The 13804-nt window shown below is 41.6% G+C and overlaps 1 protein-coding gene across 1 annotated transcript in view; it reads right to left on the reverse strand.

Moving 5' to 3' along the window:
* Positions 1–9263: 9263 nt before the first annotated feature.
* The window catches only part of CB5LP (cytochrome B5-like protein), a 62239-nt gene continuing 57698 nt past the window's right edge, over positions 9264–13804 (reverse strand). Inside the window, exon 5 of the mRNA XM_086772454.1 lies at positions 9264–9521. Coding sequence (XP_086628580.1) covers positions 9458–9521 — 64 coding nt within the window. The 3' untranslated portion in view covers positions 9264–9457. The remainder of the gene's footprint in view (positions 9522–13804) is intronic.

Raw genomic sequence — 13804 nt, forward strand, 5'->3', positions numbered from 1 at the left:
GACCTCCCCACATATATTTGACGACCCCCATAGCCGACACAGTCTCCTCGACATGCACAGCAGCCTCGACGTGCACGTCAACCACCAGTTAAAGATGATGATATTTATTGGGTTCCCCTTGATAGTGACTAAACTCATACTACTAGCTGGGTTAGCTCACTTACATTGTACTTAGATTTATTGGCAGTGACTAACCTCAGACTAGCTGGGGTAGCTCATTTTCATTATGCCTTGATCTTTTGCGTTAGTGGAAGAGTAGCTGGGTTAGCTCACATTCTGATGTACTTAGTTGATGTTTATATCATTATGAGTTTTTTCATTATTAAGGATCATTACATTTTAGTTGATGTTCATGGTTTTTTTATTTTTTTTAACACTTTGGCTATCATATTGTTTGTTGAAAATCCCCATGCCATCATACCCAAACGTGCTCCAATGGGGACGAAACTCTGCGAGCATGTGGAGCTGGATCCCCCCCCACATGCTTGCAAAGTTTGGTCACCATCAGAGCATGTTTGGGTTAGCAGTGGATTTTTCAAGTCTCTTGGTGCTTAAGAGGCCATGGAAAATCTTGCTCTTCCCCATACCATCGTACCCAAACATGCTCCGATGGGGACCAAACATTGTAAGCATGTGGGGGTGGGTCCCCCCCACATGCTTGTAAAGTTTGGTCACCATCGGAGCATTTTTGGGTTAGTAATTAGTGCCTAGTGTGGATTTTTCAAGTCTTTTGGTGCTTAAGAGGCCATGGAAAATCCCGCTCTTCCCTATACCATCATACCCAAACATGCTCCGATGGTGGGGACCAAACTTTGCGAGCATGTGGGAGTGGGTCCCCCCCACATGCTTGAAATGTTTCGTCCCCATCTCGGAGCATGTTTGGGTTAGCAATTAGCGCCTAGTGTGGATTTTTCAAGTCTCTTGGTGCTTAAGAGGCCATGGAAAATCCCACTCTTCCCCATACCATCATACCCAAACATACTTCGATTAGGGACCAAACTTTGCAAGCATGTGGGTCCCCCCCACATGCTTCCAAAGTTTGGTCCCCATCGGAGAACGTTTGGGTTAGTAATTAACATCCAGTGTGGATTTTTCAAGTTTCTTGGTGCTTAAGAGGCCATGGAAAATCCCGCTCTTTCCCATACCATCGTACTACCCAAACATGCTTCTATGGGGACCAAACTTTGCGAGCATGTGGGGGTAGGTCCTCCCACATTCTTGCAAAGTTTGGTCACTATCAGAGCATGTTTAGGTTAGGAATTAGCATCCAGTGTAGATTTTTCAAGTCTCTTAGTGCTTAAGAGGCCATGGAAAATCTCGCTCTTCCCCATACCATCGTACCTAAACATGCTCCGATTGACCAAACTTTGCGAGCATGTGGGGGTGGGTCCCCTCCACATGATTGCAAAGTTTGGTCACTATCACAGCATGTTTCGGTTAGCGATTAGCGCCCAGTGTGAATTTTTCAAGTCTCTTGGTGCTTAAGAGGCCATCGAAAATCCCGCGCTTCCCCATCCCATCGTACACCCAAACATGCTCCGATGATGATGGTGACCAAACTTTGCAAGCATGTGGGGGGGACCCACCCCCATATGCTTGCAAAGTTTGTTCACCATCGGAGAATGTTTGGGTTAGCAATTAGTGCCCAGTGTGGATTTTTCAAGTCTCTTGGTGCTTAAGAGGCCATGGAAAATCCCAATCTTCCCCATACCATCATACCCAAACATCCTCCGATGGGGACCAAACTTTGCGAGCATGTGGGGTGAGTCCTCCCCCACATGCTTGCAAAGTTTGGTCACCATCGAAGCATGTTTGGGTTAGCAATTAGCGCCCAGTGCAGATTTTTCAAGCCTCTTGGTGCTTAAGAGGCCATGGAAAATCCCGCTCTTCTCCATACCATCGTACCCAAACATGCTCCGCCGATGGTCACCAAACCGATGGTCACCAAACTTTGCAAGCATGTGGGGGTGGGTCCCTCCACATGCTTGCAAAGTTTGGTTACCAATCGAAGCATGTTTGGGTTAGCAATTAACGCTCACTGTGGATTTTTCAAGTCTCTTGGTGCTTAAGAGGCCATGGAAAATTCTGCTCTTCCCCATACCATCATACCCAAACATGCTTTGATAGGGACCAAACTTTGCGAGCATGTGGGGGTGGGTCCCTCTCACATGCTTGCAAAGTTTGGTCACCCAATCGGAGCATGTTTGGGTTAGCAATCAGCACGTCTAGTGTAGATTTTTCAAGTCTCTTGGTGCTTATTAAGAGGCCATGGAAAATCCCACTCTTCCCCATACCATCATACCCAAACATACTTCGATGCGGACCAAACTTTGCGAGCATGTGGGGGTGGGTCTCTCCCACATGCTCACAAAGTTTAGTTACCATCGGAGCATGTTTGGGTTAGCAATTAGCGCCCAGTGCGGATTTTTCAAGTTTCTTGGTACTTAAGAGGCCATGGAAAATACCACTCTTCCCCATACCATCGTAGCCAAACATGCTCCGATGGGGACCAATCTTTGCAAGTATGTGGAGGTGGGTCCCACACACATGCTTGCAAAGTTTGGTCCCCACCCATAGGAGCATGTTTGGGTATGATGGCATGGGAATTTTAAACAAACAATATGATAGCCAAACTGTTAAAAAAATTAAAAAACCATGAACATTACCTAAAATGCAATGATCCTCAATAATAAAAAAACTCATAATAATGATAAAAACATCAACTAAGTACATCAGAATGTGAGCCAACCCAACCACTCTGGGTTTAACCACTAACTCAAAAAATCAAGGCATAATGAAAATGAGCTACCCCCAGCTATTTTGAGGTTAGTCACTGCCAATAAATCTAAGTACAATGTAAGTGAGCTAACCCAGCCAGTCTGAGTTTAGTCACTATCAAGATAGAGATCTAGTCAGTAGCACCCTCTCTAGCTCTCAAATGCTCTAGAATGCTCTCATGGTCATCCACTCGAAGCCGAAAACAAGCGCGAGAACTCTGTTTTCAGCCTGTTTTTAGCCTTGTACTTGATCAAGAGTGAGCCTGGTAGCAACCACTAGATGAGAGAACTGAAATGCCTCTAACTCCCACTTCCACTGTTGGAACTCAAGACTCCCCCGATGTAGTCGAATCTACTGGTAGAACCGGCCTGCCACCACAATCATACTATGGGCGTCAAAAGAAAACCCATGATCATCCACCACTGTATCCTGGCCAAGGATGCACTTTAGCCTAGTGCAACTCATCAGATAGTAGTCTGATCCCTCGCTATTTCCCTCACCGACAATAACAGCAAATAAATCACCCTCATGTAGCAAATATGTCAGGTCATCATAGCTGGCCATGAACATAGGACCTGTGTGCTCATCGGACAACATTAGATTATGAAGGAGTTCGAGGGAGAGGACTGTCTGTATCCATGCATCTGCCCATCCTCTCAAGGCACAATGTGACCAATCGCCATCCATACATGCTCCACACAGAAGCATGCAAACCGTCGTGTGTAAATCGTGGGGGCCGCCATGCACGTGCTCCTGATGGAATGTAAGCCCAAGGTGCCAGGTACTGTGTCACAATCATGGGAGACTCTACGGTTAATCATGCCACCATCCACATGCCAAAAAAATTTCTTGACAATCCGAGCATCACGTTTGGGATATGATGATGCTGCACTCCCACACAAATGTTGGGAGCACCACTCGACCACGTGGCCCACATCTCTAAACCGCTCAGCATCCTGTCGCACAGTTGATGAGGTCTCAGGGACACGTTTCACACACGCGCCCACACCATCATGTTCTCCCTTCCCGTGTGACCAGTCTTAAAGAATGACCAAATCACTGGGATACTAGATTGCACATGCCACCTAAACTGTGCGCCACATCCATCCGACCAAACCTATCACTGGCCACATGTGATTCCACAATCTCGTAAAAAATTGTCATAGAGACGAAAACAATGTTGCACAAAATGTGCATCATGTGAACGATCATCATCACTGATATAGAAATGATACTCTCGAATAATCACACGAGCATTGGGGGTACTACTTGCTCTCCCATCTACATGGGCCTCTGCATGTCGATAGCTAATGTGGATCATAATAGCAACCTGGTGAGGTAAGCAAGAGAGACGATTAGGACACAAAAAATCAAATAAGTAATATAGATTAAACACGAAATAAATATAATGAAATATAACCATTACCTGCTCTGAGAAGTAATACTCAGATTGTATCTCCTGAAAAGGTATGAGGGTGTAGTTCTCTGCAAAATCAACCACAGAGATGACCACACCAATAGGAAACTTTGTCAGGCGGCATGCTCGGATCTAACGATCATGCATGCTCGGAACCAACGATCCTGCCACTTGGCACAATGACTGTGTCGTATATAGGGGTAGATCTGCTACCTAAATGTGGCTATGAAGTGACAACGTGGTGTATGTTTGTTCACGAGCTACAACTTCCTGGACTACCCACCACTTTGGAGTTGGTGTGTCACATACTTATAACGTCACCATGGTACTATCTCTTGGTCACACTAGCATCAAGATCTACCATCTGTAGATGTGCAAGTGAACCACATGATGTGCAATTGCTCTCCACACAAGGCATCCTATGGAACTGGCCATCCTCCGTGTGTGCACACAAAAGAGAGTGGATGAAATCACAAGGACTACGAGGCAACTCTCTATGCCCACTAAGAGAACATAACATATCATAAAAAATTTAGAACTCAACATGGTAGCGACAACAACATGTGTGTCACTATTTTATTTTCTAGAATTAAATTACAATTGATTTAATGGGCCTCTAATAATCATAAGAAATTTTCCAAAGTAAATCTATAAAAATCCAACCGTTAGATTTGTAATTTTACCTTAGACCCACATTTTACTAATCTTCCTCAATCTAATCATCACTAGATCCATACAAATTGAGCATTTTAAATGGTAGATGTGATGGGAGGACAAAATAGTATGTTTTTTTAACAATTCTAATACCTTTTAAATAATATAAAAAATAGTAGAACACATCAAAAATTACTCGATAAATCAAGTTAAGCTCTATGTTATTTGAATTTGTGATTTGCAAAGTGGGAACATCATATGAGTAATAATGTAAAAGTTATATGCAATTTACTCACATTCAGTGTACCTGTCTAAACCTCCGAAGACAGGGCTTGTATACAATTTGATTCCCAAAGAAAAGGAGGATTTACAATTATTAGATATTCGATCAGATTATAGTTTTAGGTGTCGAAATTTGCATATGATGTTTCATTAGAAGACCTTGAAGTGAAACCCCTTGGCTAACTCTAGGAGAGACTGGCTATTCTTCTTGAAAAAATGCATGTTTTTAGGCTACACCCAAGGGCGCACACTAAACGAAACTAGATAACCTCATCTTGCAACCACCCTTTTACGATTTTTTAATTCTATTTTGAGTGGATTAACAATGAGATTAATGATAATCATTTTCAAGTATATGCTAATCATAAATTTCAAAAATCCTCAAATTTCAAAGAATTTTGATTTTTTTTTTATTTTCTGGATTTCCAAATTAAAGATTCCAACCATTTTCAAAGCAATTTTCTTGGATCTTTCTTACTAAATTTCCTTAATAAGTGAGACTTATTTTATCAAATCTATTCATAAATCTGAGTTTTCTTGCACACTTGCCTAGTTTCTAAGAAATCTTGGTAGTTTGGAGAGAACGTTTGATTGTTGTGTAAGTTTTGGAGAAATTTTCCACAAAAGAAAGTACATATTTTAAGGTTAAAATCTTGTGCAGTTTATAGTGATGATACATATTTGAGTATATTATAGTGTAGAGTGCAGTTCTACAGAATATGTTGTGCAGAGTGGTGTAATTCACAATTATGTAGCAGATCTATGCAAAGTACTATTTACAAGTTTCTTAGTGTAAATTTATAAAGAAATGCAAAGACAGTGTAAAAATCAAACAGTGAGTAATTCTTGATTAAGTCTTTCAATCTTTATCACTTTTTAACTATTTTCTTGAAGCAACAGTGAGGAATTCTTGATTAAGTCTTTCAATCTTTATCACTTTTTTACTATTTTCTTGCAAGAAATCCATGTTGTGTAAGAAAGTATGCGAAGAAAGATTATTAATAGTGGGAACAACAAGATTGCACAGTCTTTAATGAAAAGCTATCAAGGTCAACAACAAAGATCTCATTGGGAATTAAACCCAAATCACTAGCAAGCTAGTGTGCACCTTACACCACATGAGACGGCTGTTGGAAAAAGACAACGATCATTAGTTATCTTGCAATCCACAAGGGTGTGTATCAAGCTCAAGAGTAAGGGGAATAAAGAAAGCAATGTCCTAGCTACTCAAGGATGCCAAGGCTACAAGGGATTTCAAGAATTGGTTGGGAAGGATACAATCCAACATAAAGCGATTGAAAAGCATACACGCACTATAGAAAATTGTGGTAACAAGATACAAGGGATCAACCACCGATAGAAGACAACCTACTCAAACTGAAGAAGCCTACACATATGTGAGAGAAAATGCAAACCCGTGTGTAAGAATTCAACCAAAGCATGCAAGGAGATTGATTGACGAAAACACTTGCTAAACAAATAACAATGAATGCTTGCCTTGTCTAAGACCCAAGCTTGAACCCTGAAGGCTAGAGGGCTCCCCTACATACAAGTTTGAATGCAAAGGGTCTACATCCATATAGTAGATTGTCTAAGACCCAAGTTTGAAGGCTAGAGGGCTCCCCTACATACAAGTTTGAATGCAAAGGGTCTACATCCATATAGTAAATTGTTAGTAAAGTCTCGTTCAGCACAGCTGCGGTGACTGCACGGTTATTGCTGCGAAGAAAGCCATTCTGTCGGATCATCGCCTCTCCCTCTTCCCCTCACCTGCTAAGCCACGCTCAGAAGACATCGGTCCGTCCTAGCTCAACAAGTAGGGCGGGCTAAGCACAACGCCGCCAGAGGAGGAGGAGGTGTGTTGGCGGAGCTCCTCCTTCACAGGCGGAACGGGCTAAGAAACGCTCAACAACGCCAATCGTGTGTGCTTAGCTTTACGATTTTCTACCTACGTTGTGTGCTTAGCTTTATTACGCTTGTTGCCTGCCTCTACATGCTTCTTTTTTTTTCTTTTTTTAAAAAACACTCTCACGTGACCTCATACCTTGTTTTTTTTGTGCAAGGGTGTTATTAGGTTGCCCCCCCCAAGGTAAATATCTCATGTTGGGATTTAATGGTTTTTCATGTCCATCAAAGAAATCTAGTTCTGAAGATTTTCCATGTGAAGTATAGGAGGGATGAAGGGGGTGTAAGGTCTAAATCACGAGACGGATTGAATCATCTCATCCTTTCATTGTCTATTTGGTTGATGGATTGATAGGTAGAACAATGTTACCATCACCAAGTGAGATTCAAAATTGCTAATTATCAGTATTCCTCAAGTATGATTTCAAAAGAATGCACAAACAAGGCATCTAGCATGCAACATCCCCCAAATGAAGATCGTGACCAATTGCATAATGTCAATTTGTTTACAATAAACCCCATAGAATGGTAATGATAATATGCTAAGTTTCCTACCCACAACTAGTTTTCAAAGCATTGGAATAGAATGGTAGAAGGACTTTAGCCAACATAACTAGGCATTATCTCATTGGGGTATAGGTTTTCAATAGGTGTATAAGATTGCATGAACATGTTGCAATGTTAACAAGAGCACAAGAGGTCTCCCTAGGGAGGCACTTCTCACATCAAATACACCATCGAAAGAAGTATGTAGTCAAGCCTTTGGATGTTAAACATTAGAGATTACTGTTACGCATCCACCCCTCCCTAAGGGTAATTCAAAATAGAATCCCTTTGTTCATGAGAGGCACATATCCATGAAAAAAATCCACAAAGCAAGTTTGTAGAGACTTCATCTGAATGGAGCAAAGTGGCGTATCTTTCTCAGTGGAAAACTAAGTTGTGGGAAAGAAGGTTGGCTATTGGCCATTAAGTTGTGCACAAAAACAATTAAAGTGTTGACTAGGATGGCCATTTGGAGATCTGAAAGTGGGTTAAGAATGTAGGGATGATATGGAGAGAGGAAAGGAGAGGGGGCCATGGGAAAAGGGACAAAGATTTGGTCAACATGAAATGTGGGAGACAATGAGGTAGAGGAGGTTGGATGACTAAGGTCCAAATTAAAGAACTTTGCATTGTAACATGAGTAAGCCCCATGATAGGTTCACGCTTTGCAGCTCTCCATAATCTGCTCTCCTTGTCCAAGTGGCCAAGCGAGAGGGAGAAAAGGGGCCAGAGAGAAAGGAGGTTTTTTGGATTTTTGACGTTTGAGATGAAGGTATATAATTTTTCAAGCTTGGGCTATGGTTTTTCGTTGTATGACCTGGCCACAACAATGTGCAAGTCACCTACTTGTATTTATTTACATGATGACAAAACCATTAAAAGATTTACATCATCATATCATCACAATAAATCTACACAATTTTATTGAGGCTTGTATGTCTCATCTTGAAAGTTAATTTCTTTTTTTCGACGAGTGGGTTTTGAAATTACATGGTAGACTCAAATTGGACAAGTCTCCTTTGGAAAATCAGCTCCTTATGGCATTCCTCTCGACCTCCACCTAAAAATCACCATGAAGTCTCTAGAACAAATTTTCTCATCCTTTCAAAATAGCTTCTTTTGCCATTTCCTCTCTCTAATTGTCTACACATTATATTGAGGAAAAGTTTCCTAGCTATTCCAAGCTCCCCTAGTTCTCTGTTAAGCTCATCACTAATGGAACTATATGATTAGTTAAGCTCCTTGCTCTCTTCTAGTTATTCAACATAGCTTCTTGAAGTCGGGTGAGGCATTTGGAAGTATAGTCTCGTTGTTTGATACTACCTTACTAATGGCATTACCATAGTAATTCTAGAGCTACTACTTGCACGAACTCTTAATTCTGGATGGTCTACTAAGTCATATTAGTAAACCTCTTTAGAAAACATCATTTGTGAAAATTCGTTAAACTCTAGAGCCCGTGCGGCAGGTATGCAAACTCTAGGGGTTTAGTTGAAATAAGAGACATTTGGAAGTTGGCATGTATATACCATTTTCACTGAGAGAACATTGAAAAAGAAAAAATAGAGATTTATCAATAAAATTGCTAATGTAAAAAATGGCTTCACATCAAGCAAAAGCAATGAAGTTCCCAAAGGTGGAAGTCGAGACTCTTGCACAAATGATTCATCAAATGCATTGCTAAGATAACGAATTTGTTTAAGAGCACTTGCTCTAAGCCCTTTGTCCTGAATGAATGATAATTCTTGCTGCACAAATGATTTCATCAAAGGCATTGCTAAGATACACGAAATTGTTCAAGAGCACTTGCCTAAGCCCTAAAAGATCAGAAAGTAATGTTTGCACAGGACAAAATCTCTTTAGGATTGTGTGATGTCAAATCAGGTCACCAATGTAAAATTCATCCACCATGTCAAACACTCTTGAGGCATGCTGGGGTCTGAAAAGCCATCAAACACAAGCTGTAAGTATTTGACGTATTATTCGCATAAAAATTTTGCAACAACAAAAGCTCTGAGGGAAAGAAATTAACACATGTATGTATGTATGTATGTACATAATGTGTGTGAGTGTGAGCGAGTGAAAAAATAAATATATTTTACAGGTTATATAACAAGGAGCCATGAAGCATTTGAAAAAATGTGTCAAGTGGGTTTTTAAAAAGCCAGTTTCTCCTCAAATCGATTTGCTTTTCATTTATTGACTCTATGAAGAGAGTCCCACACTAAGAGTTATAACATTGAATTAGTGTGGTCATTACTTTCCAGCTTTGCTTCAATGTATGTTTGATCACGAAGTATTTATATGTACAAGATACGGGTGCCCAGAGAGTACACACTCATCAGCTGACACCAGATTCATCCAACTGTGGAAACATAGGTAAACACATTACCTGCAACTCCTCGGTCACCAACCACTCCTGTTACAACACCCTCGGTCACCAACCACTCCTGTAGAAAATGCCCTCGGTCACCAACCAAGGTAGAGTGATCACCAACCACTCCTGTACTTTGATAGAGCGGTCACCAACCCTCTAACAAAGTGGTGTCCTAAACCTGCAAAACAGTAACCAGCCATGATTTTGGCTCATTGGCCACCCACAGGTTCCACCAGATCACATCCCCAAGCCTAGTACTTGTCTAGGGACATGTTTGCTCAAGTTTCGTCTCGCGAGAAACCTCCTGCAAACCTGTAAAAACAGCCAATAATGGCCCTTACAACAGTCGGCCAGCTCCTATAGAGACTCTGTTCACTCCGTCCAAGCCCTATTTTCAGCAGAGAAACCCAAAATCAGTCCCAACAGCAATGCGCAAGCTCTTGGAGCCAAGTCAAATCAGCCTGCAGCCCTGTATATGCAGTCGGCCTGCCCTGTAGAGAGAAATAGCAGCCAGCCAACCCTGGGAATCTTGCTCTTGGCATGTACTCCACCTGTAGCTCATGCAAATGAGTAAACTTGCTGTTTTTCCTGTCCAAACAGCTCCTAACAGCCAACGTTTTTCAAATGAGTGCTCTACAAGTCAGGGCTTGCCCACTTTGGCCCTCCCACACCCAGAATAGCAACTTGTGCAGCTATTTGGGAGTGCCCGGGTGCCCATCTCTCATAATTGGCCTTGGTTCATTAAAAATAGTCCAGCTTGATGTGAACTCACTTATAAAATTATAAGTGTGTCCGCCCACACTTGTAAGTGAATGTGAACCCTGCACCCAATAAACCTTAGTAACATGAAATAAAAAATAAATTGGGTTAAGTGTGCACACTTACCACCTGCAAAACACATAAGGAAACCATATGAGTCCCAAATAGGTGTGCACATGCGTATCTACGGGTTGTCCAGGCGTCCTCGGTGCCCGTGGACATTCACAAGCAAAATACCAAGCAATGTCCAAGCATAAAAAACAAGTCATCCATGCATGTGCAACTCACATACATATCCTAGTGCACAAACATAGTGGATGAAATCTCATTTCAACCATTGAGGAGCATCATGATGCCATGTAAGATCTCTGGTACTAGAGTGTTGGTGTTGGACTCACACACTCACACACACAAACCTGCACATTAGGGTTAGGTGCAGGATAGAGAAGCTCACACACAGAAATGAGAGAGAGAGAGAGAGAGAGAGAGAGAGAGAGAGAGAGCCAAAAGTGTGGTAGCCACAAAATGCAAGTCAACCCTTGCATGTGTGCCACATCCATATAATATAGAAGTACAAAATATTATATGTAGAGTGTCCTTTCACACTTGATATCCAAGGGAAAAAACCACATGGGAAAAAGTGCCCTTGAGGCTTGGTTAAGCCCTCTTCACACATAGCACTACCATAAGTGAGCATATGCCTACAAATCCCCCCTGTAGTGGAAGTGTGAACCTGTACAAGGTAGCAGATCACTCTCTGTATGAGAGTAAGCCCAAAGCTTTGCAGAAAGCTTCAAACTTTTCTCGAGGTAAAGCCTTTGTGAATAGATCTGCAACATTATCCTGTGTAGGGCAGTAAGATAAACTCATCTCCCCTGCATGTAACCTCTCTCTAACATAGTGATAATGAATCTCAATGTGCTTGGTACGTGCATGAAATACTGGATTTTGTACCACGGCCATAGCACTGTGGCTATCAGTGAGAATGGTGGTGGGTATCTGCTGACACTCACGAAGATCAGCCAATAATCTTCTCAACCATACACAATCTACTGTAGCTGTGAAGACTGCCTTGTACTCAGCCTCACAAGTAGATGTGGCAACAGTGGGTTGCTTTTTACTCAACCAAGATATGCATGAACTACCAAGAAAAAAACAATTCCCACCGGTGGATTGCCTGGTATCATAATCACCAGCCCAATCTGAATCACTGCATGCATAAAGCTGCAAGCTGCCCCCCCCTGGGATAGAACAAACCAAGATCCAGGGTACCCTGAAGATAACGAAAAATGCGTTTGACTGCTTACCAATGCTTTGTGCCTAGGCTGTGCATGAATTTTCTCAACAAAGACACTCCAAAAGATATGTCTGGCCTCGTGTTACACAAGTAAATGAGACATCCCACTGCCTGGCTGTAAATGCCGACCTCAAAAGGCTCTCCAATATCATGCATAGTAAGCCGTACACCTGGTTCTACCGGAGTAGAAATGGGCTTACATTCATCCATGTGAAACCTTTTTAGCAAACTTTTTATGTACTTAGTTTGCTGCATAACAATGCCATCATCTGTATGCATAAACTTTATGCCGAAATAGTAGTGTAAAGGCCCCAAATCCGACATATCAAATTCAGCTTTCAAATCAGCTTTGAAATCTGAAATTTGTGCTTTGCTAGTACCTGTAATGAGCATGTCATCTACATACAAGATGACTATGAGAATATCAGCATCGGTTTTCTTCACATACAATGTGCTTTCAGCTGGACTATTCACAAAACCTTGGCTAGTTAGATGAGCATGTATTTTATCATACCAAGCTCTTGGAGCTTGCTTTAACCCATACAATGCTTTGTGTAACTTGCATACTTTATGTTCCTCATCAGTAACTACAAAACCAATGGGCTGATTTACATATACTTCCTCCTGTAAATCCCCATTTAAGAATGCAGTTTTGATATCCAATTAATGCACTTTCCATCCTTTATGTGCAGCCAATGCAATCACTGATCTTATTGTGGTCATTCTCGAAGTAGGAGCAAAAGTCTCTTCATAATCTATTCCCTTTTTCTGGGAGTAGCCTTTAGCCACAAGTCTTGCTTTGTACCTGTCAATAGTACCATCAGACTTTCTTTTGACTTTGTACACCCACTTTGTTCCAATGACATGCTTGACTTTAGGCAATTCCACAAGATCCCAAGTATTGTTCTTCATGATAGAAGAGATTTCAGCTTGCATAGCTTGCACCCAATGCTCATTCTCATGTGCTTCTTCATAAGAAGAAGGCTCTTCTGAATCAAAGAGACCACCCATGGCTAATGCAAACTCCCCACGATGTATATTCAATGCATGGCTGGAACTAGCCCTTGTTCTACCTGCTGCAAGTTTGCTTTCTTGCAAAGTTTTCAGCAACCATCTTGGCACTGACTTGGCTGTGTCTATGGCTGTTTGCTCTTCCCTGACAAGATCTTCCACTTCTTCCATAGAAGGGGGCTGAATGGCTGGCTGTTTCACATGTTCTACGTGAGGATTTTCTTGTGTAGGGGCTGGCTGATCTGTATCCCCCCTAATTGCAATGGGTAATAGTCCATCAAACATGTCCTATATGCCTGTATCATTACTTTTATACAAGCTATACATGGGCTGTTCTGAATTTTCAGCAAATACCACATCTCTACTGACAAAAATCCTTCGTGTTGTTGGATTATAAAGACGGTATCCTTTGCTCTCATTGCTGTAGCCCACAAAAATGCATTTCATTGCTTTGTCATCTAGCTTTGTTCGGAGTTATTCTGGCACATGTGCATATGCCAAACACCCAAATGTACGCATATGATCCACTGTTGGTTTTCGGCTATACCAAGCCTCAAATGGTGTTATGGTTTTCAAAGCTTTTGTTGGACACTTGTTCATGGACACTTGTTCAACACATGAGTTGCACACTATAGCTTCCATCCAAAAATTGTGAGGCAACTTTTGTGCTTTCACCATGCATCTTGCCATCTCCATGAGAGATCTATTTTTCCTTTCAGCTACACCATTCTGCTGCGGTGTATAAGGCACAGTACATTGGTGTTTGATGCCCTTTTGA

The sequence above is a fragment of the Cibotium barometz genome, chromosome 32, assembly GCF_041138505.1.
Source record: "Cibotium barometz isolate CiBa-2024 chromosome 32, ASM4113850v1, whole genome shotgun sequence".
Taxonomy (NCBI): domain Eukaryota; kingdom Viridiplantae; phylum Streptophyta; class Polypodiopsida; order Cyatheales; family Cibotiaceae; genus Cibotium; species Cibotium barometz.